Genomic DNA, 17,768 nt, shown 5'->3' with positions numbered 1-17,768 from the left:
GAACCAATGGATCGATTTGGACCAAATTTTGTACGTGTTGCCAATCACCCAGGAAGGAAACCATTAAATTTTGGAGGTCAAAGGTCAAAGGTCAAGGTCATGGCAGAACTTCGAAATTTTCGCCCAATGTATTTTAATAGGGAAAAGGCGGGGTTTGCACTCGTTAGAGTGTCCCTGTCTAGTTTATTTTATTCTTTCTTTATTTATTCTTTCTTTTTAAATTGTGTTACGTTATTGTTTAGTTTTATCTGTTTCTTTAATAGGGCGGCACGGTGGTGTAGTGGTTAGCGCTGTCGCCTCACAGCAAGAAGGTCTGGGTTCGAGCCCCGTGGCCGGCGAGGGCCTTTCTGTGCAGAGTTTGCATGTTGTCCGCGTGGGTTTCCTCCGGGTGCTCCGGTTTCCCCCACAGTCCAAAGACATGCAGGTTAGGTTAACTGGTGATTCTAAATTGAGCATAGGTGTGAATGGTTGTCTGTGTCTATGTGTCAGCCCTGTGATGACCTGGCAACTTGTCCAGGGTGTACCCCGCCTTTCGCCCGTAGTCAGCTGGGATAGGCTCCAGCTCGCCTGCGACCCTGTAGAACAGGATAAAGCGGCTAGAGATAATGAGATGTTTCTTTAATAGTGTATTTCTTTCTTTTTTTATTTGTTTGTTTTGGTTTCGTTCTTTCTTTATTCTTTGTTTCCGTTTATTTCTTTAATTTTCTTTCTTTCTTCACTGTAAAACATTTCAGCCTTGTTTAATTATGTCCACTTACTTTTTCTCTTTAACTCAATGAGCTCTGAAAAGTGTTTTGATTTGAACTAATCTGTGCAAGTTTTCAAAGGTTAGACTTGAATTACTTAGTTGTCTTGACTAATTGAGACTTTTTCTGAGTTGAAACAAAGAGAATCCTCCAACTGAGTTAACTTGCATTTTCAAGGCAGCAGGTGAACTTGCGTTTCCAAGTTAAACCAATTTGAAATGTTTTAGAGTGTTTTCCCCCAATGTGTTGTTTCACCTTTTTTAAAATTTTATACCCTATTCAGTAACAACCTAAATTATTTATTTTATAAGACTTGGGTTGAGGAGGCACGGTGGTGTAGTGGTTAGCACTGTTGTGTCACAGCAAGAAGGTCCGGGTTCGAGCCCAGCAGCTGACAGGGCCCTTTCTGTGTGGAGTTTGCATGTTCTCCCCGTGTGTTTCCTCCGGGTGCTCCGGTTTCCCCCACAGTCCAAAGACATGCAGGTTAGGTTAACTGGTGACTCTAAATTGACCGTAGGTGTGAAGGTGAGTGTGAATGGTTGTCTGTGTCAGTGATGACCCGGCGACTTGTCTAGGGTGAACCCCGCCTCTCACCCATAGTCAGCTGGGATAGGATCCAGCCCTCCCACGACCCAGGATAAACGATTACAGATAATGGATGGATGGATGGATGGATGGATGGATGGACTTGGGTTGAGATTATTTGAGAACTTTACAGATGTTTAAGTAGACAGAACTCTGAATGAAATAAACCCGAAACATCTGGCTCAATCTGGCAACCCTCCCCCATCCTTAAACTGAACGTAGCGCAGTGGAGCCGTTACGCAGTTTTCTATATCGGCAATATAACCGAACCGGAGGTGTCACGTGACAGCGTAGCGCAAGAGCACGAGGAGGAGGAGGAGGGGGTGTGTGAGACCGGGATGTTAGAAGAAGTGATGAAAGGGGCGGGGGTCTCTCTCTCTCTCTCTCTCTCTCTGTTGCAGTCCTTCCAGAGGATGCGTCCATCTCCCATGCTCCAGTCGCGCGCGCCTCTCGCACCTTTCCAATGGAATTCCACGTGCCGCGAGGATTAACTGCTGTTCAGTTTGGATGATTCGCGTCAGGGACGCTCACGCGCTCCGGTGGCCATGGCTCTCGTGATGGACCCCATCAGCAAATGGAGCCCGAAGCAGGTGCTCCAGTGGATGAGAGGTAAAAAAAAAAAAAAAAAAAAACAACAACCCAGAGACAAGAAAAATAGAGGGACGATGGACGCGCGAGAGGAATAAATGGTAGTGATATATATATATTTTTTAAAAAAAAAATTTTCGTGCTTAGGCACGAGGCACAGTCGGGGGGGAGGGGGGGGTGCGTGATCTTATCAACGAGGAGGTAGCTGAAGCGCGCGCGCGCGCGCGCGCGTGTGTGTGCAAAATAGTGACCTCATTGGTGCTTCGGTTTTAAGATGACTTCATGCAACGGAGTACGCATTCCTGTTTTGGGGACACACACACACACACACACACACACACACACACACACACACACAAATATTTTCAAGGGCCCTAAGTAGTAGGCAAGGGGTCTGAAATTCCTATTCTGGCTGTTTAAAAAAATGCTGCCACGAAAAACCCCAAAACTCAACCATCCCGCTTCTTGCTCGCGCACGAATCGTTGCAGCAGCAGCAGCACCACGGACAGCGGCGCACCGCACGTGCCTCGTTCTGCTGCAGAACAGGGTGTCCAAAGACGCCGCTTACAGACGGCGGGGATCTGAGAGAGCCAGAGGGAGCAAAGGAGCCTCCCCCCCCCCCCCCCCCCCCCACACACACACCCCTCCGTCGTTCCCGAACATCCCCCCACCCCCACCCCATAACACACCTGTCCGGTCCTCGTCGTCCATTCGGTCTTTGCGCATGACATCAGCGTTATAACCATGTCATAACGCTCGCTCCACTTCTCGCCATCTTCCAGAGACATTAATGTAATAACATTCGGGTGAATCTCAGCGCCCCAAAATCCCGGTGCATGAAGCTCGTTCTGCGTGACCGATGCCGTTTGATGGTTTTGATGTGTCATCATTCCATTGGTGGCGTGACACACTCACGTGCAAACAGACGTGATTAGAAATCATGGTAGACTGACACAACACAATACACTCTCAGAAAAAGTCTTTTTTTTTTTAAGGGTACGGTTCCCTGTCTTTGAGGTGGTGCATCTTTTGCATGGTAATGTGAATGTTTAAAATGTTCCACAGCTGGACCATCATTAACGTGAAAAAAAGACTTAAACCTGCACTCCATGCATCTTTCAACCAAAAAGCGACAAAAGATGCACAATATAACGTGCATTTTGGAATTTCTGAACATTATTCAATCTGGAACAGTTATATCATTTTGATAATCATTTACAAACCACCACCAACAACAAATGGTTAGCTGGAGCATTTATGCCATTTATTATATCTTTTTTTTTATTATTTCTGGGGTCTGTTTTCATTTTCTGGCCCTGAAATTAACTCCACCCCTTGCTGAAAAAACTGCTGCTTAGCCCTGTGGTGTATGCAAGATCAAATACTTTGTCCTGAAATCGCTCTTGGGTTAATTTTGTGTTCTTCATCTTTGCCTTGTTAATTTTGTTCAGAGTTCTCTAACATTTAATGAAATTTCAGCAAAATGTTAAATCTGTAACTGACAGTTTATTACTTTTTCCCATTTAATTTCTGTAACTTTGATTGCAAATGTGACCAATGTGAATTTTTCAACTTAAAACCACTTTAAACTGACATAAACAGCATCATCTATTACACTGTTGTTAATGTTTAATACAGTGTTAATAGAACAATATTTGATTTTATTATGATACGCAATATTTAAAAATATAATAATTCCAATTTGAAATAAAAATGCGTAAATATTGCCTACTGCAGAGATTTTACAGTTTTTAACATTTATCTTCAAATAAATTTTAGGTTCTTTGTTGAATTATTTTGGGTGAGATTGACATTCAGCTCAGAGCCCCAGCACAAAACGAAATACGCTAAATATGCAGTACGAGGAAGTTCTACGTTCGTTTACTTTTTTTTTTTTTGACTGAACTCGAGTTTAACCTGTGCAGAGAGTTGCATCGTCAGGAGCAGGCATGGGTTTTCCTGTATGAGAGATGAGCTGAAAGAGATTTTGATTTATGTCGTACAAACCGTTTGCAGTACATTTGCCTTTTAGATTTGACTGGCGAGAAGAAAGTGTGTACATGAGCTGAATATGAATTTATGTTTGAAATTGTGTGTGTGTGTGTGTGTGTGTGTGTGTGTGTGTGTGTGTGTGTGTGTGTGTGTGTGTGTGTGTGTTCTGAGGGGTTTCCTCTCTCTGACTCATCTCTCAGTCTCTCAGTGTGAGGCTTCTGCTACACGTTTCTTTGATCTGATCTGAGATCAGTCTGAGAGGTGGTGTTCGGGGTTTTCCCACACTAACACACTCACTCAGCTCAGAACATTCTGTATAATTCCCAGGTGATTAAAATGGAATGTGTTGCATTCCATAAACTCATTCACTATAGAGATTTCCCAGGAGGAGGAGACTTGCTTAGTTTAAGCATTTGGTCCTTCATGGAAGACTTTAGTCCGTCGTGTGAATATTAACTCCTTAGTATTAGACTTTAGTCCTTAGTATTGGTCTTTATTCCTTAATGTAAGTCTTAGGCTTGAGTGCAAGATTTTCATCCTCAGTGTCAATCTTTAGTCCTTACTGTAAGACTTTAGTCCTTTGTGTAAATCTTTAGTCCTTACTGTAAGAATGGAGTCCTTACTGTAAATCTTTAGTCCTTAGTGTAAAACTTTAGTCCTGACTGTAAGACTTTAGTCCTTACTGTAAATCTTTAGTCCTTAGTGTAAAACTTTAGTCCTTACTGTAAATCTTGAGTCCTTAGTGTACAACTTTAGTCCTTAGTATTGGTCTTTATGTAAGTATTAAGTCCTTCATGTAAATCTTTAGTCCTGAGTGTAAGATTTTTGTCCTGAGTGTCAACTTTTAGTCCTTAGTGTAAGATTTTAGTGCTTAGTGTAAGTCTTTAGCCCTTAGTGTAAGTCTTTAGTCCTTACTGTAAAACTTTAGTCCTTCATGTAAATCTTTAGTCCTTTGTGTAACTCTTTAGTCCTGACTGTAAATCTTTACTATTTGCTGTAAGACTGGAGTCCTTACTGTAAATCTTTAGTCCTTAGTGTAAGACTTTTGTCCTTACTGTAAGACTGGAGTCCTTCATGTAAATCTTGAGTACTTCATGTAAATCTTTAGTCCTTAGTGTAAGACTTTAGTCCCTACTGTAAGGCTGGAGTCCCTACTGTAAGACTGGAGTCCTTAGTGTAAATCTTTAGTCCTGATTGTAAGACTATAGTCCTTACTGTAAGACTGGAGTCCTTACTGTATATCTTTAGTCCTTAGTGCAAGATTTTAGTCCTTGCTGTAAGACTGGAGCCCCTACTGTAAGACTGGAGTTCTTAGTGTAAATCTTTAGTCCTGAGTGTAACACTTTAGTCCTTACTGTAAGACTGGAGTCCTTACTGTAAATCTTTTGTCCTTAGTGTAAGACTTTAGTCCTTGCTGTAAGACTTTACTCCTTACTGTAAGACTGGAGTCCTTCATGCAAATCTTTAGTCCTTACTGTAAGACTGGAGTCCCTACTGTAAGACTGGAGTCCTGAGTGTAAATCTTTAGTCCTGAGTGGAAGACTTTAGTCCTTACTGTAAGACTGGATTCCTTACTGTAAATCTTTAGTCCTTAGTCTAAAACTTTAGTCCTTACTGTCAGACTTTAGTCCTTACTGTAAATCTTTAGTCCTTAGTGGAAGACTTTAGTCCTTACTGTAAGACTGGAGTCCTTAGTGTAAATCTTTAGTTCTTAGTGTAAATATTAAGTCCTTCATGTCAGTCTTTCATCTGTAGTGTAATACTTTCGTCCTTAGTGTCAGAACTTGAGTCCTTTGTGTAAGTCTTTCGTACTTCGTTTAAGTATTAATTACTTAGTGTCATCTTTAATCCTTTGTGTCAGTGTTTTGTAATTAGAGTAAGTGTTAAGTCCTTAGTCCAGAGTGTAAGTCTTTCTTCTGGAGTAATTAATATTTGTCTCTCGATATAAGTGTAAATCCTGGGAGTGTGGTGTGTGGAGCGTCTGTAGTCCACAACGTAAATCCTGAAAGCAGTATATGAGTATTTACTCCATAGTGTAGGGCATTAGACTTTAATGTTATTCCTTAGTGCTCAGTTCTTTATGTCAATCCGAAATCCTTAATCCTGAGTGTGAGTTTACTTGATTATAAATTCCTAAACCTGAAACCTTAGCACAAGTTTAGCTAACAGTGTAAGCCCTTAGTTCTTGTCCAGAGCTGTTTGTGTGTGTGTGTGTGTGGTTATTTTTTTTTCTTTTAGCATGAGGCTTACCTCCAAGAAATTGTTGCCAGGGAGGTATGATGGCTGAGTCATGAACATAAGAGCCTATTAAAATGAAGGACACACACACACACAGACATAGGGACATACAGATTCATGCTTAAAACCGAGCTGCTTTTATATCGATGTATTACCTGCTGTATTTTGGAAAATGGAAAAGCTCATGTTGAACTATTCCCTTTTCTTACTCTTTTTCCCTTTAAAAAAATCCAGTCTCTTCTCTTGACCAATATCTGCATGCTTTCTTCCTCCATTTCCATAAAGGCTGGACACCATGCATGCTGTCACGTCTCCTTAGATTCTGTCCTGACTGACCCAATTTATTTCATATACTGTCTTAACCCACACCTTACTTATATGGGCATTGTTTCCTGTTCATTTTACCATGTTGCTATGGTAGCTAATTGATCTCATCTATTGTGCATTACACCTGACTTGTTTATCAATTTATAGTCTCTTGGATTCACTGTGTTGCATGTGAATTTTTATTGATCCTGTAATGCATTGTATGTGTTCTTCTGTGATTCGAGGCTATTGTTCTGTAGTTCCTTACTATCGTAGTTCTGTATATGATCCTGAGCAGTTGTTCTACAGATTAATTGTTCTCTAGATCTTTAGTTCTTTTTTTTATAGTTCTACAGATCTGGAGTTCTGTCAGTCATCAGGTCCTTCTTATAGATCTGCAGTTCTGTAGTTCCTTCTAATAGTCTAAGAGTTCTGTAGGGCCTTCTTATAGTGCTAGAGTTCTGTTGGTCTTTCTTATAGTTCTAGAGTTCTGTAAGTCCTTCTAATAGTTCTAGAATTCTGTAGGTTGTTCCAATAGTATAGAGTTCTATAGGTCCTTCTAATAGTCCTAGAGTTCTGTAGGTCCTTCTTATAGTTCTAGAGTTCTGTAAGTCCTTCTAATAGTTCTAGAATTCTGTAGGTTGTTCCAATAGTATAGAGTTCTATAGGTCCTTCTAATAGTCCTAGAGTTCTGTAGGTCCTTCTTATAGGGCTAGAGTTCTGTAGGTCCTTCCAATAGTTCTAGAGTTCTGTGGATCCTTCTTATAGGACCAGAGTTCTGTAGGTTGTTCAAACAGTGCTTAAGTTCTGTAGGTCATTCCAATAGTTCAAGAGTTCTGTAGGTGCTTCTTATAGGGCCAGAGTTCTGTAGGTCCTTCTTATAGTTCTAGAGTTCTGGAGGTCCTTATTATAGTTCTAGAGCTCTGTAGGTCCTTCTTATAGTGCTAGAGTTCTGTCAGTCTTTCTTATAGACCCCTTCGCAGTAAACGTCATTCATACGTAAGAGGAAATTGCGCGCGCAGCCTGGACTCAAAAAAGACTCAGCGACGGTAGAGACGAGAAGAAATATTTGGAAGAAATGCCTAGTTGTTGTGTTGTCGGGTGTCAGAATCATAGCAGTGATGGGGTTAAAATGTACAGAATTCCAGCAGGATCTCACCTATTCCAAAAAAATTGCCGATGTCTATGGCTACAAGCCATCAAATGTGTAGACTGGGATGAAAGCACTATGTGCGGGTTTGCAGCGCCCACTTCATCACAGGTAAGATCAGGCTATTTATTAAATCTCTCTTTTTTATTCTTTCTAGTCTTCGTTTATTGATGTAGCAAAATACTTTGGTAACGTTTGTCTGATTAGCTGGGTCATAGTTACACAATGTAATGAATATTGTTAGCATGTTAACTTAGCTTTGCATGCAATTTTGTTTGTAGGAGAGGTCTCGCTTGACTCAAGCAGTCCAGATTTTGTGCCATCATTATTTGTGTATGCCGAAAATCACAATTTTAAAGCAAGGATGGAAAGGTAAAATTGTGTGCCCTCACTCTAAATGCCAACTTACGTTGACTGCTCTAACCTAGCTCCCGCCCCATTCAGTTTCATTTCTGCTCTCTGCCTCTCGCTTTTTACGCAGCTCTGATTTCTCTTAGCTGCACTCTTTACACTATCATTCCTTTCATGCCATTACCTCCTGCAAATTGCTGTTTAGTGTTGGTATTTGCTGTTGTAGCTAAAGCCACATTGCCATCACATCACTGGCATGATTTGATTAAAACAAAATGAATATGAATGTCCCATTGTTAATCAAGTTGTAGTCTCGCTGTAACCAGAATGTTGATGGCAGGCTACTTTTGTAAATAGTTTTTTTTTTTTTTTGAGTTTGACATTTTTTGTAAATAGTATGACTGCCTTCAGGTATCAGAGGAAAACTTACTAACATCGTCCGTCCACTCTTTAATTAAATACGGATCCGGTAGGCGATGTCCACTTGTTAGAGTTAACTTATTTATGTAGCATTCTCAATCTTGTAACGACAATTGTTTTGCATAATCTGACAGCTCATAATGCCGGTCTATGGGCAGCGCCATTGTTTCTGAGTCCAGGCTGCGCGCACATCCTGGCAATGGTCGGTTTGTTTACAAACATGCGAAGGGGTCTATAGTTCTACATTGTAAAAAAAAAATCTGTCATTTTAACAGGAAAACCCTGGCAGCTGGGGTGACCAGAAAATCCCTGTAAAAAATACAGCACCCCAGTAGATCACTTTACTGGTGAACATGTAAAGTGATTTACAGTGAATGAAATCACGGCTGAAATCACACTAAAACACTGCACTTGCTGCAGTTAATAACACTGTTGGGTGGTTGTTTACATTTTAATAACTTTGCCTAAATGTTGTTAGAAATCGTTAGAATTCAGTTAGAAATGGTTGGGATTTGGAACTGAATAGTGTTTCTAGTTTCATGCAGGCTGGCATAAGCAATGAATTTATATGCATAGCCCAGAAGGCTATGTACTTTTACTAAGAAAAACCCTTCATTCTGCAGTAAGTGCATGTCAAATTGACACAAGTTTTCTGTTATGAGTGTTACAGTATTTCTCTGTTTTTGTTACCAGTACTTGTAGCTTTAACAAATAAATTTGCTTTAAATCACATATTGATGTTGTAAATATAACAAAAACATTCTGTTTACTGGTTTAAAAAATTTAACAGTGATTTGAACAACAAATATATGTTTCGGGGTTTACAGTGCTGTTCTGTATGCATTTCACATAGTTTTACTGTAAATTTCACAGTCATTTTTTACAGTGTAGAGTTTTGTAGGTCCTTCCAATAGTTCTAGAGTTCTGTAGGTTGTTCCAATAGCTATAGAGTTCTGTAGGTCCTTCTAATAGTCCTAGAGTTCTGTAAGTCCTTCTTATAGGGCTAGAGTTCTGTAGGTCCTTCCAATAGTTCTAGAGTGCTGTGGATCATTCTTATAGTTCTAGAGTTCTGTAGGTTGTTCAAACAGTGCTAAAGTTCTGTAGGTCATTCCAATAGTTCTAGAGTTCTATAGGTCCTTCTTATAGGGCCAGAGTTCTGTAGGTCCTTCTTATCATTCTCGAGGTCTGTAGGTCCTTCTTATAGTGCTTGAGTTGTGTAGGTCCTTCTTATAGTGCTACAGTTCTATAGGTCCTTCTTATAGTGCTCGAGTTGTGTAGGTCCTTCTTATAGTGCCAGAGTTATTCAATTCAATTCAATTCAATTCAATTCAATTCAATTCAATTCAATTCAATTCAATTCAATTCAATTCAAAACATTTTACTTGTACCCTGGGGCAATTTAAAGGCACACAGAGAAGTACAGTTAAACACATAATAAAAAAACAAAACAAATATGAAACATAAAAATTATGACAGTATGCAAGGTGGCAGTATGTGGATAAATAACTGTACAGTAGTACAAAATGTATAAATATGATGATAAAAAAACAGTATATACAAAAATAGTGTGGTGCAATTTGCTTATGAGGTAGAAGGATCAATAGCAGCAGAGTCTATGTTGAAAGTGGTGTGTGTATAGAGGGGGTGATTAGTGCACCAGACAGGTTAGAGTGCATGTGAAGAAGGGGGAAGGGGCTGGTGGGGTGAGTAGAGGGACAAGGATGGCAGAGAGTTGAAGAGCTGAACCGCTCTGGGGACAAAGGTTGCTCTTCTCCTCCATGTTCGGCAGCTTGGACAACGGAGCTGGCGTCCTGAGGGGAGCCACTCAAATGTAGGGAACAGGACATGTGAAGGGTCCTGAAGAATCCTGCCCACTGAGTTTACTATCTGCTGCTCACAGATAGGTGAGAGTGACCTGAGGGGGAGTCCAATAATTTTAGAGCACACCTTGACTGTGCTCTGCAGGCGGTTTTTGTTCTGAAGGCTAAGGGAGTGGAACCAGCAGGTTCTGGAAAACGTCATTATACTCTCAATGAAGGAGTAGTAGAAAGTAGTAAGAATGTCCTTGCTGACCCCAAAGGACTTAAGTTTCCTCAGGAGGTACTGTCGCTGCTGGCACTTTCTGAGGATCTCCTCTGTGCTGGAGGCAAATCTGAGTTTATTATCAAATATTGTGCCCAAGTACTTGTACTCCTCAAGGATCTTCACCGGCTTCCCATAAACGGTGGTGATGACTGCAGCAGCACTCTGCTTGTTATTAAATGTCACCACCATGTGGTGACGTTTGTACGGCATGTCACCACCATGTGGTGACATCTGACATTCTGTAGGTCCTTCTTATAGTGCTAGAGTTGTGTAGATCCTTCTTATACTGCTAAGTTCTGTGGGTTCTTCTTATAGATCTAGAGATGTGTAGGTCCTTCTTATAGTGGTAGAATTGCGCAGGTCCTTCTTATAGGGCTAGAGTTCAGTGAGTCCTTCTTATAGTTTGGGAGTTCTGTGGGTCCTTCTTATAGTGCTAGAGTTCTGTAGGTCCTTCTTATAGTGCTAGAGTTCTGTAGGTCCTTCTTATAGTGCTAGAGTTTTGTAGGTCCTTTTTATAGTTCTAGAGTTCTGCAGGTCCTTCTTATAGGGCTAGAGTTCTGCAGATCCTTCTAATACTTCTAGAGTCCTGTAGGTCCTTTTTATAGTTCTCGAGTTCGGTAGGTCCTTCTTATAGTTCTAGAGTTCTGTAGGTCCTTCTTATAGTTCTAGAGTTTTGTAGGTCCTTCTTATAGTTCTAGAGTTCTGTGGGTCCTTCTTATAGTTCTAGAGTTCTGTAGGTCCTTCTTATAGTTCTAGAGTTCTGTAGGTCCTTCTTATAGTTCTAGAGTTCTGTGGGTCCTTCTTATAGTTCTAGAGTTCTGTGGGTCCTTCTTATAGTTCTAGAGTTGTGCAGGTCCTTCTTATAGTTCTAGAGTTCTGTAGGTCCTTCTTATAGTTCTAGAGTTCTGTGCGTTCTTTTTATAGTGCTAGAGTTTTGCAGGTCCTTCTTATAGGGCTAGAGTTCTGTAGGTCTTTCTTATAGTGCTAGAGTTTTGTAGGTCCTTCTTATAGTGCTAGAATTGTGCAGGTCCTTCTTACAGGGCTGGACTTCAGTGAGTCCTTCTTATAGTTCTGGAGTTCTGTGGGTCCTTCTTATAGTGCTAGAGTTCTGTAGGCCCTTCTTATAGTTCTAGAGTTCTGCAGGTTCTTTAGATTCCTATATTTTTAGAGTTATATAGTTACATAATTCTGCATGTTCTTATAATTTCTTAGTTTTGTAATTCTGCAAGTTCTAGAGTTCTGTAGTTCGGTATGTTCTTCTTACTCATTTGTAATTCTGCATGTTCCTTTTATAGTTCAAGAGTTCACCATGTTCTTCTGTGCTCCTGAGCCGTTTTATAGTTCCATAGTTCTAGAGATCCTTTTATATTTCTAAAATGTTGTTCTCAGGACCTCTGAGTGGCAGAACAGAAAAGCGTTCACCTTATCACCTGGAGATCCTCCTGTCAATCACAGTGAGACTAGCGGACCGTCATTGACCGTGAGCTCATAGAGGGCAGGTTGTGTTTTCCTGAGAGCATGTTAAGCTGCAGTGCTGTAGGTTGGTGTCACGTGTCTCTCATTTGTGTCTCAGAAGGAGTAATGTGTTTGCCTTCACTCTCCGTGGTTGGTCGCTGGTGTATGATGGAGCAGAGCTGGCTGCTAAATGACCAAACTGGAGAGGAAATAAAGTTGTTCTGGTTTTGTGGGCGTGTAGTTTTGTATCTGTGATTCTAAGCTGTTGTATATTTCCGTTGGTCTGTCATTCTGTATGTTCCTCTCTGATCAGAGGCGTGATCAGGAGCAGTGAAGAAGGCACAGAACCTGGCACAGAGCAGTGTGACAGTGAATTCTCTCTGATCATAGCTACACTGTTTGTCAGAGGAGGTCCTTTTACTTACCATTGTTTATTTCATTCTAACTCAGTTACTGTAATCATATTTGGCTCATAATGCTTAATAGGGATTGACTTGTGAAGATGTAAAGTCTCTGTCTCTCTCTCTCTCAGGACTGGATGACTGTTTGCTGCAGTATGTGCGTGTGTTTGAGAGAGAGAGGATTTCTGGTGAGCAGCTGCTGCACATCACCCATCAGGAGCTCGAGGAGCTCGGAGTCACGCGCATCGGCCATCAGGAGCTCATCCTCGAAGCAGTGGACCTGCTCTGTGCTCTGGTGAAGCCCAACACACATGCACGCGCACACACACACACACACCACTGAAATAAAATTAATAATGAAATTCAGCAAAAATCAATAGAGCACTATATATTGTTTATGTATATTGTCTATATTGTTCATGTATGTTGGTGTGAATGAGCCTGTGAATAAGTTTGTATCAGAGAGTGTGTGTGTGTGTGTGTGTGTGTGTGTGTTAGAGTGCTAATGATGTGTTTACTCTGCATTAATGACACAGCTGAGAGTAATCACTCTACTTCTCACTGTATGATTAGCACCCAGCAGGAAGAACACAAGCCAAACACAGAGCAAAGTGTGTGTGTGTGTGTGTGTGTGTGTGTGTGTGTGTGTGTGTGTGTGTGTGTGTGTGTGTTTTACAAATTCTTACTGATTCCAAAAAACTCCACCAACCACACAGTGTAGATTCAGGATAGAGAAAATGAGATTGAATGAAAATAGAAGATGATGCTATTTGTGAGAGACACAGCCCGGCATTGCCATGACAACTACAACATTGTGAACAGCATGGTTCTTAACCTGCAACCAAAACACACACACACACACACACACAGGAAAGTCAAAAGTGTTTGAACCTCAGGGCTCTCAAATTCTTGTAAAAGTTAAAATATTTTAATTAGTTAATGATTGAGTCGATATTCACGAGCCTGTAAGGGCGGCACGGTGGTGTAGTGGTTAGCGCTGTCGCCTCACAGCAAGAAGGTTCCAGGTTTGAACCCAGCGGCTGGCGAGGGCCTTTCTGTGTGGAGTTTGCATGTTCTCCTTGTGTCTGCGTGGGTTTCCTCCGGGTGCTCCGGTTTCCCCCACAGTCCAAAGACATGCAGTTAAGTTGACGTGGGGCGGCCTTGGGCTGAGGTGCCCTTGAGCGAGGTACCGAACCCCTGACTGCTCCCCGGGCGCTCTGGTGTGGCTGCCCACCGCTCTGAGTGTGCGTGTGTGTTCACTGCTTCAGATGGGTTAAATGCAGAGGATGAATTTCACTGTGCTTGAAGTGTGCATGTGATGAATAAAGGTTTCTTCTTCTGTAATGTTGTAACATCAAAAGTCAAAATAGCTTTATTGCAAATACAAACATTTCTGACTCTAGTTTTACCCACAGTCATTTTTTTCTTGTCGCTGACTTCATATCAAGTTCGCTCATTTGTTTGTTTGTTTGTTTGTTTATCATTCAAATCTCCTACAACACACAATATCTCAAATGGATTTATTATATAAAGGATAATAATTAGTAAACAGAGTACAGGACAAGAAATATTTTTCGCCAGCAATTCAATGTAAAACTGTGATAACATTTATAATAATACAGATATAATTTCAGAAACAAACTCTTAAAAAAAATAAGAACATGATAAAAAAAATGAATATTTTGGCGATATAATTTCAGAATTTTCCGTAGTTTGAATATTTTGGCGATATAATTTCAGAATTTTCCGTAGTTTTTCGGAGTTTCAGAATTTTTCAGAGTTTATTTTACATTACTTTTAGGCCATATTTGTTCTAAAAATGTATATATTTCTGAACGAAATGTCATAAATAACACATTAATTCACAACCTTTTTCCAAAAACAAGGAACACAAAATATAAAAAGTTGATAGACTCAATTTAAGTGAGTAAAATTTAGAAACATGGTGATGGTAGCGTGAGAATATAGATTTTTTTTTCTTCACAACAGTGAAATTTGTCTTGACAGCCCAAATTAGTGTCTTTGAAAAAGGAATAACATCCAAAATAGACGAGCAATACAAAATGACACAGAACTACAAAAAATATTTTTCAGCCAATTTTTGTAAATATTATATTGAACTTGCACACCAAACTGGTCAAATCCAACAAAGTACAGACATTTTTGTGCTTGTTAACTGACTAAATTCATGATGGATGGAAATTATATCATGCTAAAAGTCAAAGCCTTCACCCTAAAAAGTGAGTCATATCCATGTTACTACAGTCAGTTAATAATAGTCTGCAATTGTAGACATTTCAATTTATCGAGTTTAACATAAACCTGATGTGATTGATTTGATCAATTTTACTTTTTGTTGAACTTAGATATTTTACTGAAGTAGAAATTCTGCCTTGAGTTTAAATATGTTGATCCATTAATTATGTTTTCAGTGTATAAACATTATTGTATATATCACACTACAATCACAAAAAGTGTGTTTTTAATGAAGTATTAACAAAAGAGAACTCTGATTGCAGAACTATGGTCTGGAGACAGAGAACCTGCGCTCTCTCTCCCATAAGCTCAACGCTTCAGCTAAAAACCTGCAGAATTTCATCACGGGCCGGCGACGTGGCGGTCACTACGATGGCCGGGTGTGTCGCCGGCTGCCTAATGACTTCCTCACGAGCGTGGTGGATCTGATTGGAGCTGCCAAGAACCTGCTGGCCTGGCTGGACAGGTGAGACGACCTGACATGACCTTGAATTTGCCCCCCAACCCCTCCCCAACCAAACTCCACCCCATCATCTCATCTCGTATTGACCTGTTTGTGAATCGTTTCTAATCAGCTAATCTTTTTCTCCATGGCTGTAGTTTAATGCAGTTCACTCAGAATTAAATGGAACTCACTTGAACTGAATTAACTGAAATGGAATAAATTCAATTAAATCCAGTCGAGCTGAACAAGACAGAGTGTCTTCAATATTACCAAGATAGAAGTGTGTATCTATATAGCTGTCTTTTATTGACAGCCAACATACAGATACATCTATAAAATATATATTTAAGCCTTTGAAATGTGCTACATTACTTTTAGTTTGAAGAAAGTTCCCGAATCAATGTATTTGTTTTATTTTTCTGAAGAGAATTATGTTTGAAAATCTAAATGACACTTTGATTTAACTTACAGTCTCTGTCCGCTTATTACTGTCAGCTAATTATTACTGTTAGGGTGGGGCTAAATTTGGTAGCAGTGATGTCAGGTCTTGGAATTTGCCATCAGCTGATGTCATCTCTCATTTTACCCCAATCCACAGACACTAAAGTGACTTTTTCCCTGTTTATTCAGCCTTTTTGTGCCTGACCATAAGCAAAACTGTGTGTGGAATCTGTATCAGTTCATATGCTGTTTCAGTACCGTGAGAATTAGCAGGTGGTCTCCAACTAGTACTGTCCATGTACTTGTAATACACTTTACTTCTATAGTATGTGAGCATGCTGAAATACCAAGACAGTGTTTGTAAGATAAAATCTAATGCAAATGAGTTGCATTTACATCGCCATGACTGACAATTTCTTGACCCTCCTCCCAAACGGCACACAAGGATGTAAATGAATATTAGTTGGGGTCAAACTTGTAGTATTTCCAGTCTTTCGACCAAGACATGGCAAGAGTTTCAGGTTCTATGATTGTCTAATCTGACATGGTGACCATCGTGAAAGACAAAATATTGTGTTGCCTGATCCCGAGATAACTAAGTTCTTTGATCAGATTCTTTGAGTCACTGTGAACAATAAACGTACAAGATCCTGACTTTTAGCTTTTAAAGATACGGAATATTATATATAGAGGATATTACACAGTTTCATGAAGATACGAAGTTTTATCTTCGAGTGGTGAATGGTTATATCATCAGTGAGCGAAGTGAACAAATGAAAATATTTTCAACACAAGAAGATAAACTTCATATCTTTGCACCACCATGTAATGTTCTTTATATTATATGGACACATCCACCAAAAAATATGCAAGTTAATCAAAAGAATTTTAATATTGAATCGGTTCACCATTTTGACAACGCACGTCTAGTAAGTGGGAAAATGCTGGGAGTGACGTCATCGGAGTGAAATATCGAGAAATATGTCACTCAGATCTGTGATGTGCTTTGTATGCAAAATGCGAGTTTTTCAACACGAGAAGATAAACTTCATATCTTCAAGCCAAGGTATGATTTTCTTTTTATTATATTGACTCATTCACCAACAAAAAGTCCCAAAATTATCAAAACAATTCATTGATTTCCTCATGAGTGACGTATAGAGATTTATGTCACAGTTTTGGTTCTCCATGTCCCGGATGGAGCTCAGAAGAAAAATATGAGTGGCGTTTTTCCCAATAAAACACTCGTGTCTATGTTTTATACACACACACACACACACACACACACACACACACACACACACACACACACACACACACAGTGGTGCTTGAAAGTTTGTGAACCCTTAGAATTTTCTATATTTCTGCATAAATATGACCTAAAACATCAGATTTTCACACAAGTCCTAAAAGTAGATAAAGAGAACCCAGTTAAACAAATGAGACAAAAATATTATACTTGGTCATTTACTTATTGAGGAAAATGATCCAATATTACATATCTGTGAGTGGCAAAAGTATGTGAACCTTTGCTTTCAGTATCTGGTGTGACCCCCTTGTGCAGCAATAACTGCAACTAAACGTTTCCGGTAACTGTTGATCAGTCCTGCACACCGGCTTGGAGGAATTTTAGCCCGTTCCTCCGTACAGAACAGCTTCAACTCTGGGATGTTGGTGGGTTTCCTCACATGAACTGCTCGCTTCAGGTCCTTCAGCAAAACAAGCCCAAACCATGGTACTACCACCACCATGTTTCACAGATGGGATAAAGTTCTTATGCTGGAATGCAGTGTTCTCCTTTCTTCTCATTTAAACCAAAAAGTTCTATTTTGGTCTCATCCATCCACAAAACATTTTTCCAATAGCCTTCTGGCTTGTCCATGTGATCTTTAGCAAACTGCAGATGAGCAGCAATGTTCTTTTTGGAGAGCAGTGGTTTTCTTCTTGCAACCCTGCCATGCACACCATTGTTGTTCAGTGTTCTCCTGATGGTGGACTCATGAACATTAACATTAGTCAATGTGAGAGAGGCCTTCAGTTGCTTAGAAGTTACCCTGGGGTCCTTTGTGACCTCGCCGACTATTACACGCCTTGCTCTTGGAGTGATCTTTGTTGGTCGACCACTCCTGGGGAGGGTAACAATGGTCTTGAATTTCCTCCATTTGTACACAATCTGTCTGACCATGGATTGGTGGAGTCCAAACTCTTTAGAGATGGTTCTGTAACCTTTTCCAGCCTCATGAGCATCAACAGCGCTTTTTCTGAGGTCTTCAGAGATCTCCTTTGTTCATGCCATGATACACTTTCA

General features: G+C 40.2%; 1 protein-coding gene across 1 annotated transcript in view; it reads left to right on the top strand.

Annotated features, from left to right (window-relative positions):
- Nucleotides 1-1,876: 1,876 nt before the first annotated feature.
- Nucleotides 1,877-17,768, top strand: part of si:ch211-26b3.4 (connector enhancer of kinase suppressor of ras 2) — a 78,492-nt gene continuing 62,600 nt past the window's right edge. Inside the window, exons 1-3 of the mRNA XM_060912927.1 lie at nt 1,877-1,940; nt 12,450-12,613; nt 14,838-15,040. Coding sequence (XP_060768910.1) covers nt 1,877-1,940; nt 12,450-12,613; nt 14,838-15,040 — 431 coding nt within the window. The remainder of the gene's footprint in view (nt 1,941-12,449; nt 12,614-14,837; nt 15,041-17,768) is intronic.

This window comes from Neoarius graeffei, chromosome 28, assembly GCF_027579695.1.
Source record: "Neoarius graeffei isolate fNeoGra1 chromosome 28, fNeoGra1.pri, whole genome shotgun sequence".
In the NCBI taxonomy this organism is placed as follows: Eukaryota; Metazoa; Chordata; class Actinopteri; order Siluriformes; family Ariidae; genus Neoarius; species Neoarius graeffei.
The sequence above is the reverse complement of the archived record's forward strand: the minus strand, read 5'-3'. Positions and strand labels throughout refer to the sequence as shown.